The following is a 27,663-nucleotide window of genomic DNA, read 5'->3' on the forward strand; positions in this document are numbered from 1 at the left end:
ACTATTTCTAGTTTTTAGAAAAAAGTATGCAAAAAGTAACTATGCCTGTTTGTTGTATCTATTCTACACTGTTTTATCGATTCTACTCTAAGTAAAGCCAATAAATAACCATAGCCAGAGCTCACAGCATAGCAAGAAAAAAACTAATAAAGTTCAGAATACTCCCTCAAGCTGAATTTCTCACAGATGGATACACACAAATGGAAAGCAGCAACCAAGGACACATTTGAGAAACAATAACACAATGGTGAGAAACAGTTACAGAATCTCTTCATAACTGAAGGCAAATATTGTGGCAAAGTAGTTCATAAAGTTATGGTTCAAATGACAGGTCAGTAGGCTATTATTATTAACTATTAACCGTGCAGTAGGCAGAATGTTTTTGGTATCATTGGGCAAAAATTCCAGAATAACCTTTCAGCATATTGTAATTCAAGTGTTCTGAGAGGAAAATTAGATTTCTGCTCCTCCTCATGACTCCTTTTTCAGGCTTTAGAAAATCTAGCCCATGACGGAAGACTTTGGCCAATCACAGGTCATTTCAGAGAGAGAGAGAGCGTTCCTATTGGCTGTGCTCCGGCTGGTGGGCGGTGCTTGGTATTTTCTCAACTGATCTCAACATGGCTGCCGGGTCACAAACTTCCTCATTTTACAGCTAAACAGTACATTACAAGATGATTCTGGAAACATTTGAGGAGAGAAATAGGCATTACAGTAACAGAATATTGATTCATATTTGATCAGCGCTGCCTAGTTTGACCGTTTGGTTGGAGTTCACGACTGATTGACAGTCGGCTCTCATGGACGGCAGCTGTACGGCAGACTCAGACTCTAGGCTCTGACTGCTTGTTTTCCTCCGGTCTGTGAAATCTTGTAGATGCCATTAGGAGCACCGGAGGACACAGAAGGACATGATTTTTTTCCGATTACCTGTCTCATGCACTACTGTCAGGATATAGTGACCGTTTTATAAAAATAACTTTTTTTAATGATATTTGCTCCGTTTCTACTCACTGCTGCTTTAACTGACTGGACATACTGCCTCAACTCAAAGTGTTTTACAGCTTCTAAACATAAACAAATAATTCACTATTCTGTTAATACATATTTCAAACCAACATAGATATTTTTAAATTGAAATGAATTATAAGGCCACAACATATCCAGGACTAAACGAAGAAATTGATTTTAGTCTGTTTTTGTAGTGGCTCTTATGCATGTGGTCTGGTACTGTTGCCATAAATGGTTATATATTATTACTTATTTACTTTTTTCTGTATTGTTATCTGTATATTTATGTTTTCTTATTTTATTTTCATTATTTTCTCTGCTTTCTTGACATCCTGTAGAGCCATCTAGTGACCACATTTTGCACTCGTCACCTGAGAGTTTATTGGCCTCTTGCTCAGGTGTTTGCAATCATCAATTGTCTGTGTACTCACAGAAAGGGAAAGCTGTGTGCTGAGGGTTACACCCTGAAGAAGGCTGTTTTTGCCGCTACGTGTGGGTTGTTACCCAATCTTACATGTACCAGCATTGTTTTTAGCATTTCATCATGAAGTAGCCAATTGAATAAAGGCTTTTTATTGTTTTTGCCAGAAGAGTGCCTTGGACTCCCCCCTTTTTTTTAACCTTTGTGTACCCCAACAAAGAGCACCTTCATCACACTGATTTGAACTTCCGAGCACTCTGGACTTTCTGCCTTTTTTTAAGTGAATTATCTTTTAAAGCACATGTAGGACCTACTTATAGTACAGCAGTGGTGGTGTCTGTATTTGTTGTTGTTTTTTTTATATTTTATTTAAAAAGTTCAATACAATATATTCGTATGTTCAGATTTTTCATTACAAATCTGCAAAAATATTTTACAGCATAAAAATAATATACAAATAAATTATAAATTCCACAACAAATAAACTGTAAGGAAAGGAAAAGATGAATAAAAACAAAACAAAATTAAATTAAAAAAACAAACGAACAAAAAACATTCAGGATCTGCTAAACAATTGGAATATATTTGAAATGTCTAGACAATTTAATAGTTTTAGTCCATTTAGAATTTTTGAGTTTTAAGTTTTCAATCATAGTCAAATATGTTTTAAAATCAGTATCTTGAATAAAAATAAAAAAGGAGGGTATTCTTTTAAGCCATATCATTTAAATGTATATAATATTTTTCTAGGATAATAATCAAATTAATTATGTAAATCTCATCTGCCAAAAAACTGGGATTTTTGACAATGAGTAATATCTCATTCTTTGTTAGTATGATATCTTTTTCGAAATGTTTTGAGAGATTCTTCTGGAAATGAAACCAAAAAGGAGTGGCGTCTGTAGTTCCACTATTCTCCTGTAGAGGACGCCATTACGCATCAAAATGCGTCACACATCTGAACCACATCAGAACTCCTCAAACCTCATTATGACAATGAATAAAAGCACCTTTACTGCCTTTAGGTCCAATAAGTAGATTACATTGTTGCCGTATCAAAACTGGGTATATAGTCATATGAGAGGCTGACTTCCAGAGTGAAGACTGAGCACTTATATATATTATAGTTTGTGTTTTACGAGCGTTTGCTCCGAGGCAGTGGGCGTTTACATGGAGCATGTGAAGGCAACAGTGAGTCAACGTGCGGTGGTGTTTCTCTCTCCGCCCAGACCCGACGGTCACTGACGGCAAACCAGCAACAGACCAACACACACACACAGAGAGAGACATAGAGATACGGGAACACACATACACGAAGGAGCAAACCAGCTAACATGAAGGACATTAGCCTGGCCCGAATTGTAGTTATTATCTTGTGTACGGTGGTTTTTATTGCCGTTTTAATAGTTAACGCATTGGCCGGAACGGGCAGAGGTAAGTGAACGCAACACTAACCAGACACTGGAATGTAGAGAAGTCCTCGCGTCACTGGCTCCTCCACAACGTCACGTTACATTAACACTGTTAAACACGTTTAGTTCAGTTTGGCTTCATTTATTACGCCACGACGTGTTTTCACTCTGGAGTTATTCAACTGCGTTTTCACTGGTTACGAAACTTTTTTACTGGGAGGGAGGGAGACTCCCAGTACTGCTGGCGACTCATTCTGTTACACAAAACAACATGGTTCCTACTACATGGTTCCTACTAGTTCAAAACAACATGGTTCCTCCTACATGGTTCCTACTAGTTCAAAACAACATGGTTCCTAACTATTTCAAAACAACATGGTTCCTACTAGTTCAAAACAACATATGATTCCTACTACATGGTTCCTACTAGTTCAAAATAACATGGTTACTAACTAGTTCAAAACAACATGGTTCCTACTAGTTCAAAACAACATATGGTTCCTAACTAGTTCAAAACAACATGGTTCCTACTAGTTCAAAACAACATATGATTCCTACTACATGGTTCCTACTAGTTCAAAATAACATGGTTACTAACTAGTTCAAAACAACATGGTTCCTACTAGTTCAAAACAACATATGGTTCCTAACTAGTTCAAAACAACATGGTTCCTACTAGTTCAACACAACATGGTTCCTACTAGTTCAAAACAACATGGTTCCTACTAGTTCAAAACAACATATGGTTCCTAACTAGTTCAAAACAACATGGTTCCTACTAGTTCAAAACAACATGGTTCCTACTAGTTCAAAACAACATGGTTCCTACTAGTTCAAAACAACATGGTTCCTACAACATGGTTCCTACTAGTTCAAAACAACATGGTTCCTAACTAGTTCAAAACAACATGGTTCCTAACTAGTTCAAAACAACATGATTCCTACTACATGGCTCCTACTAGTTCAACACAACATGGTTCCTAACTAGTTCAAAACAACATGGTTCCTACTACATGGTTCCTACTAGTTCAACACAACATGGTTCCTAACTAGTTCAAAACAATATGGTTCCTACTAGTTCAAAACAACATGTTTCCTACTAGTTCAAAACAACATGATTCCTACTAGTTCAAAACAACATGGTTCCTACTACATGGTTCCTACTAGTTCAAAACAACATGGTTCCTACTAGTTCCAAACAACATGGTTCCTACTAGTTCCAAACAACATGGTTCCTAACTAGTTCAAAACAACATGGTTCCTAACTAGTTCAAAACATCAAGGTTCCTACTAGTTCAACACAACATGGTTCCTTACTAGTTCAAAACAACATGGTTCCTACTAGTTCAAAACAACATGGTTCCTAACTAGTTCAAAACAACATGGTTCCTACCAGTTCAAAACAACATGGTTCCTACTAGTTCAAAACAACATGGTTCCTACTAGCTCAAAACAACATGGTTCTTAACTAGTTCAAAACAACATGGTTCCTAACTAAACACGGCAGAAAAATCACTTTTTAATCTAAAAAGCTGGCGATTTGTTTCAAGAACAACAATTTAGTTGGATGTAATTAAGGTAACGGTGCTCAAAGCAACAAAAAAAACTCAACAGCAGCATCTCTGTAAACATAAATAGTTTTTATTAGAACTAGTTTCTCTAGAACAAACGGTCCCCATGGACTAACTGTTATCAGGAGGCTGCTGGTGTCCCGACACCCACAGGTGCTCCTGGAGGGGGGAGTAGTTTTAAAATAGTGATGTGTCGGTCACGAACGAGCCGGCTAAAAGAGCCGGCTCTTTCAAGTGAACGATTGGAGCCGGTTGCCATCCGAGAGCCGCTTTAAAAAAAAAAAATTTGATTAGTACAAGGCAGAATGATAGGATGATCTTCTTCGCGCCACGCGCACTACATTCACTGACTGTGACTGAATGCTGTGTTATTGACGTCCTTGGGACCAATCAGGTGATGACAGACAAGGATCATACCATCAAGCAGGGACGGGCGGGGGTGGGCGGCACGCAGGTACAGAGCAGGAGGGAGAGGAGGTGAGACAGAGAGAGGAGTGTGATGCACGGAAACGAAGCAGCTGTAAAATTATGGCATTCTGGAAATTATAAGGTTTAGTATAATTATATTGAATAATTTAAGTGATATATGTGTACACATACTAATCATAGGTCAAAACAGCGCTAAATTTGGCTGAATTATAAAAGGCAGAACTGTTAAAACGAAGAGCCGTTTGGGAGCCGAAAGAGCTGGCTCTTCTTGGTGAGCTGAGCCAAATGATGTGGCTCACTAAAAAGAGACGGAATTCCCATCACTAGTTTAAAAAAATAAATTATGACATCCATGGGTTGGTAGGGAGGTAGGGAGTGGCATCAACATCCAATTCTGGACTCTCAGATGGATGGGACACTTCATATATATTGGTGCATTTATTTTTTTATAACTTTATTGAAGGAGTTTTGCTTTATATAAACATGAGCACACACATACAAACATACCAAACACCACCCCTTATTCCTCCCTAACTCCCCTGGGACTCCAGAACTGCTACCAATTACCAAAGAATGCAATTCAGGGGAAAGAAGAAAAAAGTTATTATATAGTTATATAGATATAAATGGTTAATAAAAAAGGAAATAGATAAATGAAATAATATAATATTTAAGGGATAATGTAGCATAGCAACGGTCTGTTATAGAGAAATCACAGACCGCAGAACGCCGTGATTGACCAATCAGAATCGGGTATTCAACACAGCCGTGTAATAAATATATATATATACTGGAAAAACAAAGTTCGTAAACTTGTGTTTGGTTGATTATTTCTCTATTGTTACAATGCTAATGGTCATTGTATTTTACATCGTTGGAAAGCCTGTTTATTTACCTTCGCAATTATGTCCAACTTGTAAGGATCATGCGTTTGTGGGATGAGCAGCACAGCTGATTATGTGGGTAGCGCCCAAGAAAAATTTGCCAAAATGTTCCGTCAATGGTAAACAGTGTTTAAGGAAAACATTTAAGTCATAGTATAAAGAACACACCGCCGTATGCATAAAATCTGAGTAAAAAAACGTTTACTTTTTTAATGCAATCAGAAGAGTGGGATCTATTCATCACAGTCCCTGTAACATCCAACATAGCACTGCTTTGAGAGGGCACATCTCTTTTTTTCCAATGAAATAAAGTATTGACTGAGTTCATCTTTTCATGTAAACTATTAATTAAATATCAATACAGTGTTTTTGAGAATCGATACAGTATCATAAGACATAATATCGCGATATTAAATTTTTTTAATATTTTCTCACACCCCTATTAAGCATAAGTATATATTTATTATCGGAAGTCAATTAACAATACAAAACAATGACAAATATTGTCCAGAAACCCTCACAGGTACTGCATTTAGCATAAAGAATATGCTCAAATCATAACATGGCAAACTGCAGCCCAACAGGCAACAACAGCTGTCAGTGTGTCAGTGTGCTGACTTGACTATGACTTGCCCCAAACTGCATGTGATTATCATAAAGTGGGCATATCTGTAAAGGGGAGACTCGTGGGTACCCATAGAACCCATTTTCATTCACATATCTTGAGGGCGTAGGTCAAGGGACACCTTTGAAAATGGTCATGACAGTTTTTCCTTGCCAAAATTCAGCGTAAGTTTGGAGCGTTGAAGCTAGTATGACATGGTTGGTACCAATTGATTCTCTAGGTTTTCTACTTTCATATGATACCAGTATCTTCACTCTAGCTTTAAAACTGAGCCGCTACAACCTAAAAATCACAAGTTGCGTTAATGTGTTAAAGAGATTAGTGGCATTAAAACAAATTTGCATTAACGCGTTATTATCGTGTTAACTTTGACAGACCTAATATATATATATATATATATGCTGATTTGTAGGGATGGGCCATGATTTTCAAATAGTCAATAAATTATAAAGAAAAAGAAAAAAATTCTCCATCCGTGTGTTTGCATCCCTGCTGCTCGTTGATGGCCTCAAGATTGAATGTCTCTGTTTGTTTTCCAGGTCCCTTCCATTCCTCCACAGGTAATGTGTCAGCCCGCTATGAGACAGGCATCACTCCAGCTGGCTGGACCTTCTCCATCTGGGGGGTCATCTATACCTGGCTCACCCTGATGGTCATATACCTCACATCATTTGTATTCAGAGGGTAAGTTAACATCAAAACAGTCCCACTAGATATTCACTGGTGCAGATTGAACCTGTCTGATAGGATCGTCAGAGCAGAGCAACATGCACATGAAACTGACCGCTCTCTTCCTGTCAATAGATCCTGGGCTCAGTGTCTGCTGCCATACACCTTCTATTTTTGCTGGCTGGCCAACATGGTGATGAACATGATATGGTTGCTGCTGTGGGACAGAGAGTACGTCTGCTACTTCTACTTATTACTTTATTTATTTGCACCGAAAAACTTCAAAAACAACAACAGCAACGAAAGACGAGCCTGAGTGTGATGTGGACTTGAGTTAAGGACACTATGGGTGAGGGCAGGGCACGTTGGACAGTAAGATGAGATGAACCATGAGTGTGTATTTAGGCAGTGATATACTACCATTGATAGGAGTAGGGGTTGAGGTCAGCGCAAGCATTTAGGTATGAAAGGAGTAAATTACTTAGGTGTATAATTATAATGAAAATGGACTTTATATTCTTCTTAAATGAGATCTACGACTGATGCCAAACGATTTTGTCCATTTTCTACAAACCACTGTCATAAATTCATAATCTACTCAATTAGCTTATAAAAAGTTCATAAGAAAGTGGAATCCGTTATTCCACAGTGGACTTTGTTTGATTGCACCTGGATAGAATTCATCTGATAAGCTATCTCTGAAATGTGCACGTGTAATGAAACAACTGACCCTGAGACTGCTGCGCCTCTCTCTCTCTCTCTCTCTCTCTCTCTCTCTTTCTTTCTCTCTCTGTCTTACAGGTTGATGCTAGCGGCTCTGGTTGTGTTAATCCTGATAGCGATTTCCAACTACGCTGCTCTGTTCTTATGTTGCTTTGCCACTGATTACTATGGACTCTGGTTAAAGACATACCATCGCAGAGACCTGGCCTGTCTCAGAATACTGGTACGGCACACTGTGTGGTTGCTCTTCATTACATTTTTCAATTCAATTTAATTTATTTTTATATAGCGTCAAATCATAACAGAAGTTATCTCGAGACCCTTTTCATATAGAGCAGGTCTAGACTCTATACTTTAGAGACCCAACAAGAGATCCCCCATGAGCATGAATTGTTATGCGACAGTGGCAAGAAAAATCTTCCTGTCTGTTTCCTGTGAATGATGTCATCTTTGTACTGATAAATGTTCACATGTTCAGGTCCAGAATGGTTTGGCTCTCTACACCACATGGACTTCCATCGCTTCTCTGATCAACTTTTCTCTGGTTCTCCACCTGTGGGGTGTGGACAGGAGCACGGCAGCAACAGCTTCTCTGTGCATCCTGTTTGCAGAGGTGGTGGCATGGTAAGCTTTGATTGGACCGGGTTAAGTGATGGTCATTTTAAAAGTAGAAAGAGTGATAGATGTGATACTAGCAGATTAATTGGCTTTAGTTCTGACAATGCTGTTATCTTGAATCCATCACTCAGTGTTACTATGAGGAACTCTCATTTTGTGTTGATTTTGGCGGTCCCTGTGGACAAAACCGGTGATGTTTCTCAGCACCAGGGTCCCTTTAGAAAACCTCTCATTTTACTGCAGCAGGCTCTGACAGTCTGTCCCGCTCTGTCCTGGTTCTGGTTCTCCCGTGCCTCCCTTCCCTCGAGTGGGCCCAGCAATACGGCCTGGGAAAGGCAGCAGCAAAGCTGGATCTGGATCTGTTTGTAGCTGAAGGAGTTCCTAGTGAACCTGCATGATTTCACCGGCATTGGACCCGCTGGCGCCGATGACACACATTCATTTTAAGAATAACTATATAGAAATAGCCGATCTTCTCGCTGATGGTCTCATGTCCTTGTGTAGGTCATATAGAGGCATCAGTGATACACTGAGATGGTTTCATCACCAGTTAAAAGTTCCTCACAGTAACTTTAATGGATTGAAGTACTAATGCTTTGTACAGTAGCTGCTGAAGGTATGATCACATTACGACTTCTTCGAATCTTTGGTATGAAACTTGATAAATGTTACTAAAGACAGCAGCTGCTAAGGGAGACGTCTGGTATCAACCTTTCATTTTCTCATTCAAGTCATCAGCAACATCACGTGGGATCAAACGTGTGCACTGCAGAACCTTTCACAGTTGGATGATGACTGCTCTGTCATGTGTGTGCAGGTTCCTCCTTGAGAACTGGGTGCTGGACCGGTGGGTGCGGTACATCCTGACGGTGTACCCTGTAGTGATCGTGGCTCTGGTTGGAAACGTCCTCAAACATTTCAACCCCGCTGATCCCACTCCGAATTCAGTGTTCATGAGTGAGTTTAACACAACCAGGACCACAACTGTAGCTCCAGCCCTACTCCCATCTTTATAGAAGATAAATAAGAGGCTGCTTTTCTGTTGATTGTTTTTCTTCTTTTGTGTCCAATCAGTCGTACTGCTGGTGTTAGCGTGCGTCCTACTGGTTTCCCGCATCTGTACCGTCATCTGGAGACACTACAGGCGGCCTCTCAACTCCCCAGGCTCAGCACGGCTGATGGTTTCACCCCTCGATGGCAGAAAATTCATGATCTTTACTTAACAACAACGGGAACTTGTACAGTACCTCCTGTCCCACTGCAGCCTTTAACCTGTCAACGCTCCATGAGGTTTTACACTCGTGTTTACAGGTGTTTAACTAGTGATGGACTTGCAAAGACAACATGGATAAGAACTGTATATCAGACTGAGTGAAAAAGAAAAAAAGTACGAGTGTAATGAGAAGGCAGGAAAATCTCTCCTCTCCTCGTGTTTCCTCTCCTCTCCTCTCCTCTCCTCCTGTTTCCTCTCCTCTCCTCTCCTCTCCTCTCCTCTCCTCTCCTCCTGTTTCCTCTCCTCTCCTCTCCTCTCCAACAGTAATGAAGGCAATGCAGCACTTTCTTTGAAATACTAACAAACTCCTGCGACTGTTTACCACTACTAAACCATCAATCATGTCTCTATGTTAAGCACTTTTTATACAAAGCATGCATGTTTTGTATTGCTATTTTAAGGCGGTTTTATTGTTGCATTTATGGCTTTTTTTAATCCGTTCATTGACAATAGATTATATACTGTCATTATATGTTGGCTTTTGTACAATATAATTTGAATAAAATACTTAAGAGCTGGCGATCCCGACTGACTTTACTGTCTTTCAGAGGCTCTAGCAGGTTCAGAAAACCTGAGGAATCCATTGGTACCAACCATGTCATGCTAATATGTCAGGAAGGGAGGCTAAATAACGCTCCGAAGTTAGGCTAAATTTTAGCGAGGAAAAACTGGAATGCCCATTTTCAAAGGGGTCCCTTGACCTCTGACGTCAAGATATGTGGATGAAAATGGGTTCTATGGGTACCCACGAGTCTCCCCTTTACAGATATGCCTACTTTATGATAATCACATGCAGTATAAATGTGTTATTTTCTCCTATTCTAAAATGGTGTATTTGACTATTTCTGCATACTGAGGTCCCTAAACAGTCTTGGAATTACATAAATTGGGAATCACTGTAAAGCTGAGAGTCTTGTGGATCCAATGAGCCCAACTGTATTCATCTGTGATGATGTTGGTCCCCATAGTAGACATTTCATTGTAGTGAGACCATTATAAAATGACCTGTGGTGACCTCTGGGATAATCACAGCCTCATGAAACTTTACAGCCAGGGATTATTGATCATTTTAATCAATTCTGGAGTGGAAAAAAATGGTTAAATTTAGCACCAAATCTGTGTAACAAATGGAATCAACCCAAAACTTGCTGCAACAACTTATGAGACATAATAGAGCATGGGGATGACGGGAATGTTATAAACCCTTAAACACTTTGACAATTAATTTTAAATAATTAATTAACTTGTGTGTTTATTTCTGATTTATGTTTAGAACAACTTGACACACAGTGTTGAGCTGCATCTCCAATTAATCTTCAGGTTCCCATCTTTCAGATGATGTACATCACTTCTATGTGACATCTACTGCTGACCTGCTATCTCCCCTAAAGACCCCCTGTACCCCTCTAAAAAAGACAAAAACAGGTCTATTGTGGGTCTCAGAGGGTTAAAGCATTCTTTTTCACATCTGATGTTGTTTAGTTTCCTGAAAATGTGTCAAATCTACTGCAAAAAAAACCCACTATTTGGCTGATATGGACAGTATGAGATATATGTTTCCCACCATGAAAGCAATCAGTTCATGGAGACTTTATGAAAGTGGGAACAGACCTGAGATTATTGAATTTGAATGTGTAAATGTACGTGTGTGTGTGTGTGTGTGTGTGTGTGTGTGTGTGTTGTGTACGTACTAGTTTTCATGACAAATGAGGACTATTCTATGATAACACACAGATCAGCTTTTTAACTTGATGTGTTTATTAAACATACAATAACCAAAAAACCATAGTGAGGTGATGAGGTGTGTGAATCAGTGTTATCAGTTTGTCAGCAGATGGATGAGTGGTTGTGTGGTGAATGAAGGGTGTAAAACCTAATCTAGTAACAAAGCCGAAGCCAACCAAACAAGAACATGGTGGTGTAGGAATGGAGAGATCTCAGCTTTATGTTTAAATCATGTTAATAAATCTAGTATAAAACTTAAGTGTTTTTTTCTGTTTTGTTTTCTTTTACAGATTTATACAAATAAAATTCTGCTGAATATCTGGTTGAAAAATTATTCTCTCTGTTGCACAATAAAATAATAATTTCAGCCATTTTCCTGCATTGCAACTGTGCAACTCTTTCATAATCCAAACACAGATGGTAGCCAGAAATGACACATTTTATTGCTCAATTAGTACAATGTGAAGCACAATTTTAAAATGTATTACATTATCATATGAGTTACATTTCTTTATATTGATGTTTCTTCCGATATCATACAAAAGGTGTGAATGTTTTGCTTGCGTTTCACAAAAAAGCAAGGACGTGCCGTTTCCAGCAACCTGGATTTGGAAATACAATCACAACTTGCCAAACTGATTAAAATTAGTTTTTATTTTGTAGATGTTCAGAAGAGTCCTTGTGGAGTCTTTAAAACAGCTCTAAGTGTTGCTGATGAAGGACTTTATGGATTTTTTAAAGATAGTCAGAAAATAGTCTGCTTAGCTCTGTGACTTGAGTTTAAAGATCAGACATGAGAGGCACAAACTGTAGCTACTGGGACTGTAAAGTATACTAGAATATACTCCTTCACTTATTATAACATGTGAACATGCAGTTTTCTCTCCCTGCTGGGGAACACTGTCAACTTTGATTTATTGTGTGAGATGTTAAAGAGGTTCTGTCAAAGACAGTTGTTGAATACTAATATGACAAAATACCTGCAGTCTCATCTTTACTACGATGATGAGTTCACTGTCCAGTGCAGTAACAGATATTAGTTCATCTTAAAATGTGGACAGAAAACCACAGAAACATGTTTAAGTTTTAAAAAATGAAAGTGACCGTTAACACTAACGTTAGATACATTTCTTTGTCAATATCGCAAAGTTAGCTAACTTATTTTAAAATTAGTTAATTCAAAATACTTAAACATTGATGAAATAAAAATAAATTGTTTTCACTTCGAAAAGAAACAAACGAGAATTACAGTTGTATGCCTCCCCCAACCAGTCAAGTTACAGTTTACATCCACGTCTGTCCAAAATGTCATCACTTCATCATTTTATCATAATAAACATCTGTGTGAAATTGTCATAATTAGCATATGAATTCTTGAGTTATGACCAAAAATGTGTTTTGTGAGGTCACAGTGACCTTTGACCTTTGACCACCAAACTCTAATCAGTTCATACTTGAATCCACGTGGGCGTTTGTGCAACTAGTGTGCTGAGTTTAATTCCAAATCCAGTTTCCATCATTTTAAATCAAGTTTAACTACATTATGATGACACTTAACCTTTACAAAACCAAGTCAGTCAGAAAGAAATCATTAACATCATCAGTTCAGTGTTCACTGCATCCATTCAGATAAACCTCCTTTGTGGTAAAACCGAGGAAATGGTGACATCTGCTGGCAGATAGCAGCTCCAGCAGGAACAACAGAACATGAACGGTGGTGAGAACGACCGCTTCAACACGGATTTCTGAGAAGAAAAAGCTCCACGGGCGACTTTATCTGTCTGTGTTCAGTCATGTAACGTGAAAACTAGCAGAGTCACACATGAAACTAGAATTTTACTGTATGTACATGATTAGTGAATATAAAATCTAGAGTATGCATGTTAATCAGTTCTGTTTGTTTATTTTACATCAAACATTATATAAAATATGAAGGTGCTGACTTTACACCAAAAACCCAGACGTAATCTGTTTGTAGTCAGTTAAGAAACTTAAGTGAATATGTGAATAGTGATATGTATCTTCTATAATATGAGAAATGGCTGGTATTGGTTTTAATCATGGATGTATAAAGAGAACTGGATACAGCGTCTGAGGCTCCCGTTCATTCCTATGAGAGTGTCTCAGTGGAACATGAAGCCTAAATGGCTCGACTGCCGAGTGATAAAGATATACTAGTGGCCAGTGACCACATGAACTCAGTAACATGATCCTTGACCCATGGACTCAGCTCAGCTGCCATTGGCTACTGTAGCATTCACACCTACTTGTGAAATTCACCCAGGACAAAACCAGAGGAATCTCTTTGTTCCTCCTCTTTCTTCACCTTCTCACCCAAGCTGACCTGCTTGAGGTGACCTGCTGCTCTCCAGACCAGAAGCTGCAAAGCAGCTTTGCTCTGATATTATGGCCTGTTAGGAAACAGCCATAGCAACACAAGGAACCAAAATGCAGACGACGCGAGAGCCTGCCTTTTCACCAGCTACCTTCCAGCAACAACCGCAAGGAAGTTAGCACCAGGCTATCAAGCTGCTGGGAAGGAAGTATTGGAGCACAGCAAAGACGACATCTTTGACTTGGAACCACAACTTCAACACATGGAATTACAAACCCTTTTCTTCCATGGATTGGTAACGTACTGGGCTTACCTTAGCATTAGCAATTGCACATGGCTGAGCAAGACTGTTCAACTTTGATTTCTAGAATGTACCTGTATTGATATGTTTACTATTATTCATTGAGTTTGACTGTTGTGATTTTTTCTGTAGTTATGATATTCGGGTAGGAGGCTTTGCCACATCTGATGTGTTTAGTTTATGCTTCACATAGACAAGGTCTTGCATGCAAACTAACCATCTTTTCTAACCCACTGCATATCTGACACACATTAAGATCACATACAGAAACTGTGAAGTAGTTATAAACATACACACACACACATTCAGTTAACCTCAAACCCCACATCACCCCCCTCTCTGTCCTTCCTGAGCACATGTGTTCCGAAGAACAAAGAGGCCATGTGGTGACATGTTGGCGGCCATCTTTGATCCCGCCATCTTTGTAGTTTTACAGTGCTCGCCCATTTTGTCTGTAGGCAGACATCTTGAGACAAGAAGCCATCTTCTCTCTCTCTCTCTCTCTCTCTCTCTCTCTCTCTCTCTCTCTCTCAAACGTGCGCGTTCATACACTGATGGCAACCTGCCCACACACACACACACACACACACACACACACACACACACACACACACACACACATGCTTACACACTTTGTTTGGTTTGTTTAGTTTAGTTATTTAGTAAGATTAATATTGTGTTTTGAACCTTTATTATCTTGTAAATAAATGTTTGTGGAATATACATGCTGGTCTGTTTAATGTTGTACAAGAGTGAATAATGCCAACCTCTGCTATGTCAAGAACTCCGATATCCTTCAACCTTTACTATCTATTTTGGTTATAGTTATTAATTTAATTATTAATCAACGTTCCAAATTGATAGTTTAGCATATATAATGAGACTATATTAACGTCTTGGTTATTGGTCCCTGATTCCAGGGTGGTGCCCCGTTTATTATTAATGTTTATTGATAATCTTTATTAATATTAATAATTCTATTATTATTTATTAATTAATTTGCTAATAACCAAACCTGTTACTGCGAAATCCCTACATCAGTCTACAGACTAGACTCTTCCTCCGATCAGACGCCAGCTTCACATCTGAATCCTGCAGGTTCTTGTCACAGGGGCTGGACTTCAGAGCTGAGGCCAGAGAAGCATAGCTGGTCTCTGACAACCCGGAGAGACTCAATCTGAATAAAGAATAAATGATGAAGATAAAAATCACTTTATAATCCAATCAGATGTGTTCAGGTTTAAATCTGTAGCTCAACATTACTATGCATTCCAGTCCCGCCTCAAGACCCATCTTTTCTCCTCTGCTTACTTGTAAACTCCCCTTCCCTTTCCCATTTGTCCGTGTGTATGTATGAGAGTGTGCCTGTGTATGTCGCCTGTGTCTGTCGTTTGTCTCCTGTTTGTATCACACCGTTTTCCCCCCGAAAGTGTAAAGCGTCTTTGAGATCTTTAAAAGCGCTATATAAGCTTAATCTATTATTACTATGTCCTAATCAATGATCTTTTCCCTAAAATGAGTAGAGTGACTTTGTCATTGTGTTATTGTGGATCATCATAATGTCAGCCTTCTACAGACATCATCCAAATGCCACCACAACATTCATACACCTATTCATATCAACACACATCAATAACATGCTGCTGATCTCTGTGTTCATCTATGTGTGTGTGCTGAAGGATCAATATCAATGATCAGACATTATTTGTGGAGCACATTGAAACAATCAGAAACCAGAGAAATATTTCTACTTCATGAAGTAAACTTGATCAATGTAAAACCAATATTAGTTCAGAGGATCTTCTGTATCCAGATGTGACCATTTACCAACAATGATAAACATTCATTTACTTTAACAACTAACAGAGGACATTTTCTACACTTTCTTTAAGAAACACAAGTCTTTTGTGACTGCAGACTAAATTTAGTTCAAGAAACATGAAAATATGCAGAAAAGGATATTAACAACTTTATGGATGTAAGTTATGTTTGTACATAAATTAGGTTCAATTGTTAATTAAACATATAAGATCTCTAATAGTAACAAAGAGTCAGTGAACTGACCTCAGAGTCTCCAGTCTACAGTGTGGACTCTCCAGAAAACCACACAGGAGCTTCACTCCTGAATCCTGCAGGTTGTTCTCACTCAGCTCCAGCTCTCTCAGATAGGAGGGGTTGGACTTCAGAGCTCTGGCCAGAGGAAAGCAGATAAACACAAATAAAAACCACAGAAACTGATTCAAGATTCAACTCAAGATCTCAAAGTTTCCAAAGATGTCAAATATGTCAGAATGGATTTTGGGGGAAAGGAAAGAAAATCAGGCAACAAAAAAATCAGCAAAAGTACATCTGCTACCTACATAACGTGGGCATGAAAATGACGACTGCGTCAGTGCTGTGCGCTGCTTTGTGTTGGGTGTAAGATACTGTAGGGCCCTCAGTGTGGATCAGTATAATATCAGCCTTATGTCTGCAGTTTAGTGTCACCACAACTTTCACATCATATTAATCTCAGTACAGAATGAAAAAATGGTGTCTGACCTCAGAGTCTTCAGTCTACTGTGTGGATTCTTCACAAGATCAGACAGCAGCTTCACATCTGAATCCTGCAGCTCGTTGAGGCCCAGCTCCAGCTCTCTCAGATGGGAGGGGTTGGACTTCAGAGCTGAGGCCAGAGAAGCACAGCTGATCTCTGACAACCTGCAGCTCATCAATCTGAATAAAGAATAAATGATGAACATAAAAATCACTTAATAATCCAATAAGATGTGTTCAGGTTTATATGGGTGCTCTACAGTTGTAGCGTTGACCACGGAGATGAGAGTGACAGACAGCTCGACCGCAGGATACCTCGATACGATAACGTTTCCTGTCCGTGACAGAGTTAGCATGCAGCTTTAGCCGTGATGTCTAGCTCTGCTTTTCCTGCAATGTGTGAAACCCAAAGTGTTTCCATCCTTTACTGGATGTGTAGTGTTTACCACGCTGGATTTAACATGTGAGGGTTCAGGTCGTATCCACACTGACCCTCCAACGTTTTATACTTTCTGTTTCAGCTCGCTGTGGTTTATTTTGGTTGGAACAGATATGACGTCACGTTACTCAGACTACAACAATAAAAGCGATAACTTCCTTCTACCTCCACATAGACTCAAATGTAGCAAATATATTGATTCTGGCATTAAAAAATTGATTTAAAAATTGTATAGACAAAATTGCGATAGACAGGTGAATCGATTTTTTTTCCCGCCCCTGGTGTTTACCAAAGTTACAGACTGTTTAGTACCAAATTCCCTCTTTGAGTTACTAATCCTCCTGCAGCTCAACAAGGAAACTGTCAAACACTTACAGTTTTTCTCGATTGTTTACACACATTTTCTGAAAGCATGCCTCATACTCTCAGAACTCTACACACAAATCAAAAAACACACACACAATGGGCAGAACCCCTCAATTCTCCTGCAAAATGAAACTTTACATTCAAAACAATGTTATTTCTTCTCAAAATGGTATTTTGTTTTCAAATGACACACACAAACCATCATATGAATAGACATTTATAAGAACCAGTTGAACACTGATGTGCTCAATGTAAAACACTATGATGAATGGAAAACACTTCTTCTCCATTCATCATAATGACTCAGGCCTTTTTTTTGTTCAGTGTTACACTTACTACAGACAGTACATACATAAGTGTGTTGTAAAATATTTTAGAATATTGTTTTTATACTCAGAACACACAAATACACGGTAACAAATCTATTTTATTTCCCCCACAAAAACAATGTACACAGTGAACATCCCAACCAACACAAAGTTGCACATACAGTGGTCTACATACAAAACAACAGAGGAATTTACTGTATACAGTTACAGTAAAAAAAACTATGCTGCATCCTCTCTTCTGTTTCGGTCTGGCCACAGCACCTCATCCACATCACAAGCAATGTTTGCCCTGGCCAAGCAGCGGGGGAAATATCGCCTAGCATGTCGAATCCAGCCATGAAAAGCATCAACTGATTGCTAATTGTAACACTGTGTGACAGGTGTTTGCCCATGTGATGAGTCAGTGTGCATAGTAGGGCAATTGACTTTAGAATTTTGAATGACAGTGTGTTCCTTGTGAAAACGAGATTTTCTTCATGAAAATTGTGCCAAATGCAGAGAATTGTGTGTAGTGTTTTGAAAAAAGTGTGTTTTAGAACTGCAATTTGAGTGTAAAGCAGGAATTGTGCTTGTAGTTTAGCAGAATTGGTTCAGGGGGTTGGTGCATGAGTTACATGTTGTGGTCATTGTGTGTCAAGTACCAGTATTTGTGTGTAAACAATTGAGAAAAACTGTAATCAACGTTCCAAATTGATAGTTTAGCATATATATTTAGACTATATTAACATTTTGGTTATTGGTCCCTGAATTTATTTTGATATAGCCTCAAATCATAACAGAAGTTATCTTAAGACGCTTTTCATATAGAGCAGGTCTAGACTCTACTCTATAATTTAGAGACCCAAGAAGAGATCCCCCATGAGCATGCATTGTTATGCGACAATGGCAAGGAAAAACTCCCCTTTCGTCAGTTTGTCTGTCTGTCTATGATAGAACAGTGATGTTGTTGCTTTACAGGGATTAATAGTTCTCCATCTATGCAGATGGAGAACAAACATCCTTCTGATTGGTTAATGCAAAGACGGAGTGCTATCATAAAAACAAAACATAAAAATATAAAATTGTTTCTTTTGGTTTAGATTTTCTCTCAAAGGAGAACAAAGTACAAGTGATGCAGAGCAGATATGTATGGTGGAGAAGATCTTAAACAGTTGTCACAACAATAGTCAGTGTATTAAAACAACAAGTCCTGTTTCCAGACATGAAGACATCAGCAGACAGATCTACAGTCTTACTTTGTACAGTGCTGGTCTGACTGTCTGCCTGCAGTCGAGATCTTTTTCTGGATCTGGACACCAGCTCGTCCACAGAATCATGACTCCTCTTCTTCTCTCTGTGGAGACATTACTTTATTACTAAAATCACTTGTTGATTGTTGGTGAAGAATATCAAGATTTGGCCAACATTATTATTTTAACATTTAGTGATCTGGCTGAAGTTTCTTTATTAAAGGGGAACAACGGCCATTTTTAAAACATTCATATTATTTTGGAGGTGAAATAACTACATAAACTATATAACTATATGAAAGAACAGCAACTTGCTCATGAACGCACATATTGAGAGGACTATCTGGGAAACCACAAGGTGGCAGCGTCATGACGGTATACAGTAACTGCCTGTCAGTGGCGATATGAATGGAGTATAGAATTTCAACAACATTTGCAATATAAATAAACATGCTGTTACTTTCTGAATCTATTTTATGTGTTAACAATAAACACTTATAAAACAGAGAAACTGTGTCATACCTCTCTGACTTCTTTAGTCTTCCAGTAGTTATAGTTTATACAAGTGCTGTCCACTGGAACGGAGAGATCATGACAGGATTTGGGCAGCAGCTAGCTCGTAGTTTCCACAGTGATGAACACACCAGTAAGGTATCTCGGATTATTTCCATCTGTGCTCTACGTGGTCAACAAAAGTCTAGGATTGTATTTTTGGAATTAGTTATAGCTAACGTTATTTTATAGGATGACCGTCACAACATGCGCTGAAATCCTGTCATGGATCTCTCTGTTCCAATGGACAGCACTTACATAAACTATAACTACTGGAAGACGAAGAAGTCAGAAAGGTATGACGCAGTTTCCCTGTTTTATAAGTGTTTATTGTTAACACATAAAATGAATTCAAAAGGTGACAGCATGTTTATTTATATTGCAAATGTTGAAATTCTATACTCCATTCATATCACCACTGACAGGCAGTTACTGTTTGCCGTCATGATGCTGCCTCCTTGTGGTTCCCCGGTGTGCCCTGAAGTAAACATAGATCCCAAGATGTCTAGCAATGCAATTCCGTTGAACCGACCTTTACAGCAACTTATATGAATATTTTCTTGAATTGTAAATTCTGAAATTCTCAGGTGTTTTGCTACAGAAATACCATCAGTAGTTTGTGTGTTTGTGTGTGATCCATGTTAGGTTGAAAGAGTATCTGCACTAATAGTTCTGCATCAGGAATATAAATCTCTTAGTAGAACATTTGGTCTTCATCTTCAATGCATAATTTTCCACCAGGTCAGCTTTTAACAGTCTCTTACTTTGACTCTGAGGGTCGAGGTTCATTACTGAAGCATAGAGGATGACCTTTGGACCAGTCACTCTTCATAGACAAACAGCCGGAGACTAGAGACTCTGCTCTGTCCTCCTCCGCCTGCATCACATGGTCAGTGTGGCTCCTCCCCTCTCCATTTACAGGAAACCTTTGACCTTAGAGTTTATCTATGAGGGCATGTGTGTGTTACTCACACAAATCAGCTTTTTAACACGGTGTGTTTATGAGAATCTCTTTTGTCTTGAACAGGTGAATTAAAATGAGTTTTGGTCAAACGTTATCTACGTTATAAAAAGATTTGGTTAAAAACGAATGTGCTTTTTCTGTAATATTTCTGGGGTTTTTTCAGTCCTATATGACTAAGATTCTTCTCAACATCTGAAAGAAAAAAACTGCTGTCTGTTTCATAATAAAAATAATTTATTTTCCTGAGTTGCAACTCTTATTCATAATCCAAACATATATGGTAGCCAGAAATGGCACTTCTTCATGCTCAATTAGTACAACGTGAAGCTGCATTTTGAGGAATATAAATCATTTAGCAGAACGTTTTGTCTTCATCTTCAATGCATCATCATCCACCAGGTCAGCTTACAGTAAAAACAGTCTCTTACTTTGACTCTGAGGGTCCAGGTTCATTACTGAAGTCTGGAGGATGACCTTTGGACCAGTCACTCTTCATAGACAGACAGCCAGAGACTAGAGACTCTGCTCTGTCCTCCTCTTCCTCCACACAATCACTCATCTTCTGATCTGAAGTCAGTCTGAGAGGAAAAACAGAAACACTGACTGTAAGTTCAGATCATTTAAAGGAAACAAGTTTGTTCAAGAGTCACAGGCAAGACAGAGAGAACAGGAGATAACACACACACACACACACACACACACACACACACACACACACAGTATAATAAAAACATCCAGCATTCACCAGGGGCCTCATGTATAAACGGTGCGTACGTACTAAAATGTTGCGTACGCTGTGTTTCACGCTCACGCCGGGATGTATAAAAATCAACGTGACGTGAGAATGTGCGGACCGTGCCGCAAACTCTAGACCAGTCGTGAGAATGTGCGGGCCGTCTTCCAAACTCTGTCATCTGGCAGTGTCAAACTACAAAGTCCTGAAACTCCCTAAATGTGTAAAAATATTTTTTCCACTCAACTTACTGAGCTTTATTTATGATGTGGGATCAAAAAAAACAACCCACATATTTCTTAACTAGTTTGCGCATAAAGTTTAACATCAGAGAGGCACAACAAAAACACATTTAAACTAATTTCCCAGAGATGGCATGACTTAACCACCGTGCCAAAAACAAAATCGCGTGCTGCACAATGTGGCAAACCACCGTGGTGAGCCTGTGTCCCCTGGAGCTACAGATGGATGAACCGGACCCTGGCACACCTAACAATGAGCCAAATGCAGCAGCTATATGGCGCCATTTGGATGAGATAATGTAAAGCAACGAGGTGAGTTGAGACAAACATTTTTTTTTAACAAGGTCTTTTAATATATGACTTATCCCACCATCATTCATTCTTTTTAATTCGTTGCATATATATATATATTATCCTTCATTGTATTGACAATCTCTCTCTGTGACTCCAGCACAGCGTATAGTATATTTGAGGACGCGGCCAGACCGGCGCCTCTCAGCAGTCAAGGCACGGGGCGCAGCTGATCGTGCGCCTTCGGAAGCCTTCGGGAACCTTCGGGAGCGCACGGTCAGCTGCTGTGGAGACGTTGCGTTTGTTACTGATTCCTGATGAAAGACCATCAAATAAAATATGTTTTCTAGCTTCCACCTCAGTAACAAACACTTCAATTTCACACTCTGTGAAATTCTTCTTTTTTGTTCCTTTTCCAGCGTGATTTGCCGTTGTTATTTGGACAATAAGTGACAGCATGGCGCGTGTTTATAGTCATTTGCATAGTTATTAATGGGAGGAGACAAGGCGGACCAAGTGGCACGTGCAGCTGCGCTCAATTTCACGTCAAGTGGGATGTATAAAGGAAAGGTGCGCAGGAACAGGCGTACGCATGGTTTTATACATGTGAAAATTTCTGTGCGTACGTACTTTTCCAATTTTGTGAGTACGCCATCTTCCAGTGTGAAAGCTGCGCAGTCTTTTATACATGAGGCCCCTGGTCACTTCTCTTTAAATCTCTGCTTGTTTTCTTGGGTTACAGCAGGTTTAATGAGTATTATTCAGCCAGTCATGTTTGTTGTGTTCACAGAAGAATCAAACTTGTTGAGTTCATTCTACTTTTCTCTCCTCTACAGTCCACAGGGAGGAAACTGACTCAGAGACTTTGACAGTGAAATAATAAAATGTTGGATTAACACTCACCCTGCTTCAGTCTTCAATCTTCATCCTTCTGCTCTGTTGACTCTAAATGGAGTCATTGAACACTTTAAGAGTCAGGCTTCTCTTCCTGTTCATGTACCTGGATCACCTGCTAAGTGTTGCTCCTCCCCTCTCCATTTACAGGAAGTCAGGTGAGTTTATCTGAGTGTGTGTGTGTGTGTGTGTGTGTGTGTGTGTGTGTGTGTGTGTGTGTGTGTGTGTGTGTGTGTGTGTGTGTGTGTGGGCAGGTTGCCATCAGTGTATGAATGTGTGTGTGAATGGGTCAATGTTGACATGTAGTGTAATGGTAAATGTTAAAGCGTATTGTAACAGTAGAACAAGTAGAGAGCAGTAAAACCGTCGGTAACTGACTCAGAAATGTGTGTCATACAGCAGCATCCAACTGTCTAAAGTCTGCTAACCGTTAGCTAACAGTAGCCACAATAAGCCACTGGTAATACCAGACCAAGAAATGGTGTAGCTGGAAAAAAAAACGTGTATTGAACTGAGCAAGGTTGTGTTTTTATTAATTATGAATTCAACTTTTCATTTGAAAGATAGAAAGAAAGTGTTATTTCCTCTTTCAATAGTTACAACGGAGTATTAGGGCCACATTGAAGGAAAAAATATCTGAGATTTCGAGAATAAAGTCACAATATTATGAGAAAAAAAAGTAGTAATTTAATGAGAATAAAATCATACTATTTCAAGAAAAGAATGTCGTAATATTATGAGATTAAAGTCATAACTTTACGAGTATAAAGTCATAATATTACGAGAATAAAGTCATAACTTTACAAGAAAAAGGTAATTTCCTCCTCCATAAAAGAGTTAGTTTCCCCATCAGGTCCGTGTGGTTCTTTCTTCAGAATAAATGCAGTTTCTTGCACAATCTCTTCAAGGTCCTGATACTGATGATAATGTGGTGCTGATGTGCCAAAAGATGAAGTATTTGGTTATTTGTGAAACCTAAACTAAAATATAACTTCACAAGATGCTCCACGTTCCTCATTTTCATACTATTTCCCCTCTAAAATAACACGTAAAATTACTACTTTATAAACTTCTGACTTTATTCTGATAATATTGGTTGATGTGGCCCTAATACGTTAAGTTACATAGTCTCAGTTTAAATAAAAAATAATTATGAGCAAAATATGTTTGAGGGGTCTTCAATCAAATTAGATTGCTTAAGCCTCGAGCCAGTCAAGTTTTCAGTCCTCATTTTCTTCTCGTTTCGGAGGTCATCGTTTGCTTTAAGTAAAGTGAAAATTAATTTTAAAATGTTTTGTGTGTTTGTTCTTGCATAGATTTAATGATGGTTTTTCCACTTTACTTAAAGCAAACAATGACCACTTAGAGCAGTGGTTCCCAAACCTTTTCTAAAGGGCCCCCCTTTGGGAGATAAAAAAACATTTTCAAGAGTAAGAGTAGAGTAACTTAGAGTAACTTATAATGCATCATAACAGTGATTATAATGCATTATAAAACTATTATAATGTATTGCAACTATGGGAACTATAATACAATTAATTATAAAATGACATTGAGTTACCATTGATTATAAAGTATTATGATACTTGACCTTATAAGTCATTATAAAATGCTTTATAATGTGTCACGATTATTGTTATACATCATTATGATTATGTATGAGTGCTTATAACTATAATTATACAGTGCTATGAGCAGATTATAATGCATACTCAGTATGTTTATAATGCATTATAGACATGGGCATCATAGATTAGCCTGTTGGTTTAATGTTTTACTGATTTTCACTATTAAAAGAAGAAAAAGGAATAAGAACAGAGAAACAGCTAGACAGATACAGTGGCAGAGCTTTACTGAACAGGGTGGTGTGGGAAAAATAAATTCACTGAAATTAACAAGAATGCAAAAAGATTGGTTTAAGAAATGAAGGTATCAGGAGACATTAGGGTGACCATCACTTTTATCCCTTGTCCCACATATTGAGACAATATTCCACATTTTCATTGGCTCTAGTTTTCTAAAGTCAAACCGCTGCAGATTTAGGCGGAATATGATGGAAACTAGTACAAACAAGAGGAAGTGCAGCTACAACAAAGACTGTGAAACTCCTTATAAGCATATTTATAAGCCGGGCTTCTCTGAGTTTTTTGTGAAATTTGCCAGTCATTTTCAATTTCACACCGGGGGGGGGGGGATACGACATGAAGTGACACAGTTCATATGAGTCTTACAAGAAACAGAGATCACCGATCTATGGATGCATTCAGGCATTAAAGCATAGAGATGTTACAAGATAAGGGGCAGAATATTAATGTTTATTATTTAAGTTACATAGACATTATATCAAAATTGTAGACTACCTCTCAGCCTTGGTAACGTGTCCCACATTGTCCCACACAAACATATACTCTGGTCGGATCTGGTCACCGTTGGAGACAAGGATTAGATGGTAAGGATGTGTAGGCAGCTGAAAGGTAATGACACTTGTAACAGGGAGCAGAAATTGATGTAACAGGATGATTTCAGGAGTTGTACTGAGTTTTGAATAAACAGAGCTCAACAGTGGTGTGTTAATAATGATGTTCCTATAGTGAGGGTTGGTAGAGTGATTAAAAAACAAGAGGGAGTTGAAGAGATACTCTCAAGGAAAGTGTTCCTGGAGCTCATGAGTTGTTTTGTTCTTAAACCAGTGAGATGTCAAAAGTGTGCAGAATTCGTGAGGGAGAGTCAACAAAACACTGCACCACACTGTGTTGCTTTGAGAGCAAAAAAAGAAGCATGAAGAGGAAGTTATTAAGCAGAAGTGGTTTGGATTGTGAAACAGAAATGAAAGCTTGGGCGGGCGGGAGACATATAATATGTTCTAGTGGAGTATTGTCAGTATGGCAAATGTTGTGTAAAAGTTGTGTCACTTGTCACATTAAATTAATTCGTTGTAAATGTGAGTCTTGTGCTCTAAAGTATAGAATAAAAAGTCTTCTGAATTGATACATTATTGAAATTGAACAATATTAAATGTAGTTTGCAGAGAGCTTTTAGCAAAGCTGATCATGATGATGAGCCTCACTGTGTGGAAGAGACTGGGATCAAGACAACATCAGGCTTGACTCAAACATCACTTTCCTAACTTTGTAAAACAAAATGTAACAAATAAATAGATATACATTTAGTGAATTGCTCTTTATTATTAAATTAATAAATTGTACACCAGCAAGTTGGTAAAAAAGTTGGTTAAAGCTTCAGTAAGCAACACGTTTTTGGTATCATTGGGCAAAAATTCCATAATAATCTTTCAGCATATTGTAATTCAAGTGTTCTGAGAGAAAACTAGACTTCTGCACCTCCTCATGGCTCTTTTTTCAGGCTTTAGAAAATCTAGCCCGTGATGGGAGACTTTGACCAATCACAGGTAATTTCAAAGAGAGAGAGAGCGTTCCTATTGGCTGTGCTCCAGCTGGTGGGCGGAGCTTTGTATTTCAGTAATTGTTTTTTTGATCGGAGTTCACGAGTGATTGACAGCTGCTCATAGACGGCAGCTTGACGGCAGACTCCAGATCAGCTCTGACTGGTTGTTTTCCTCCGGTCTGTGAAATCTTGCAAATGCTGTTATGAGCACCGGAGGACACATGATGTTTTTCAGATTACCTGTCTCATGCACTACTGTCAGGATATAGTGACCGTTTTATAAAAATAACTTTTTTTTAATCATATTTGCTCCATTTCTACCCACTGCTGCTTTAACAGGGACTACAATTCAAGTGTAAACCTTTTTAATGCAACAACAAATTGATCAAAACTTAAACAGGAATTCAAATTCCAGTATATAATGTATATAGCATATAAACATAGAATTAAATTGAATAGATCGGCTCCATTGTCACCGATACCAGATCCAGCTATTTGAGTCAGTATCGGCCTGATCCCACAGAGACCCACAGATCCCACAGAGACAGGCTGTTACAGTTTAATATCAGTGAACTTAACACTGTTGAACCATCAGGACTTAACGAAGACATGTTTTTTATAGCCTGAACCGAGCCTTACTCGTTACCTAGCCATATTGCTTGGCACAGACTGTCTACTATTGTTTTCAATAGGAGATGATATCATTATCTATGGTAGGGATGTTTTATATCCACTTATTTATGTCTATTTTATCTATTGATAATCTGATTGTAGCCCACTGTAGACGGGAGCTCCTCATTAGGGAGCGGTATTTAAGATATTTCAGATCTTTATGATATTTGGATGTTGGATGTATTTATCTTTATCGTTATTTATCACTATTATTATTCTTACTAAATGATTTTTGATATATGTACATGGATGTTGTCACTGAAGCTGCTATTTATATATTTACTTCTACTTCTCTCCTTCTTATTATATGATATATGATTGTTTAACCTGCCTACATGCAGCTTATTGTTCCCTCCACATTTTTCCAGCCTATGCTGAATCAGTTTCCAACTCTAGCGGGGCGGTTAAGCATAACAACCGTGCATTTTGCGATAAAAGCAACAAATCTGGTACAGATGTAGGTTTGTATTTTATGAAAAGATATAGATATCGGGGCGCCGCCAATTTGGCCCCTGGGGGCCGTGGCAGGCATTTTTCAAAATGGCGCTTATTATTCCAAAATGTTGCAGAAAACAGATTTTATGACTCTTGATGATTTCCAAGGTGTGTTCAAGCTGATTAGACCAGATGTCAGAAGATCACAGACATGTTTTTATTACCTCTTTATTTTTTAAGGGTGCTTTTTAAAAACTTTAAACCTGAGAAAAACGTGAAAACCGAATAAAAAGAGCATGGTCACTTCAGGGTCAAACTTCACCCCTTTGCCTTCAGGATAGAATGACAACCAATACACCGTTAGAACGGCAAGATCTTCAGCTTTCCATCGGTGTGTTTATCTTTTCATTAGCAGTAAAATTGACCCTCTCTTTCTCTCTCTGTCTTACAGTTTGATGCTAGCGGCTCTGGTTGTGTTAATCCTGATAGCGATTTCCAACTACGCTGCTCTGTTCTTCTGTTGCTTTGCCACAGATTACTATGGCCTCTGGTTAAAGACATACCATCGCAGAGAACCCGG

At 38.6% G+C, this 27,663-nt stretch overlaps 2 protein-coding genes and 1 pseudogene across 2 annotated transcripts in view; 1 reads left to right on the forward strand and 2 right to left on the reverse strand.

Moving 5' to 3' along the window:
* The window catches only part of LOC141777778 (E3 ubiquitin-protein ligase RING2), a 157,051-nt gene that overhangs the window by 68,754 nt on the left and 60,634 nt on the right, over positions 1-27,663 (reverse strand). The gene's annotated exons all lie outside the window — the stretch shown is intronic.
* LOC141777779 (uncharacterized) lies at positions 2,633-10,156 on the forward strand. Its single transcript, XM_074652335.1, has 7 exons — positions 2,633-2,866; positions 6,893-7,037; positions 7,158-7,253; positions 7,824-7,968; positions 8,224-8,369; positions 9,181-9,320; positions 9,438-10,156. The coding sequence occupies exons 1-7, from the start codon at positions 2,767-2,769 to the stop codon at positions 9,584-9,586; spliced, it is 921 nt and encodes a 306-aa protein (XP_074508436.1). The 5' UTR covers positions 2,633-2,766; the 3' UTR covers positions 9,587-10,156.
* LOC141777772 (NACHT, LRR and PYD domains-containing protein 12-like) overlaps positions 16,439-27,663 on the reverse strand; it is a 44,657-nt pseudogene continuing 33,432 nt past the window's right edge.

The sequence above is a fragment of the Sebastes fasciatus genome, chromosome 11 (assembly GCF_043250625.1).
Source record: "Sebastes fasciatus isolate fSebFas1 chromosome 11, fSebFas1.pri, whole genome shotgun sequence".
Taxonomy (NCBI): domain Eukaryota; kingdom Metazoa; phylum Chordata; class Actinopteri; order Perciformes; family Sebastidae; genus Sebastes; species Sebastes fasciatus.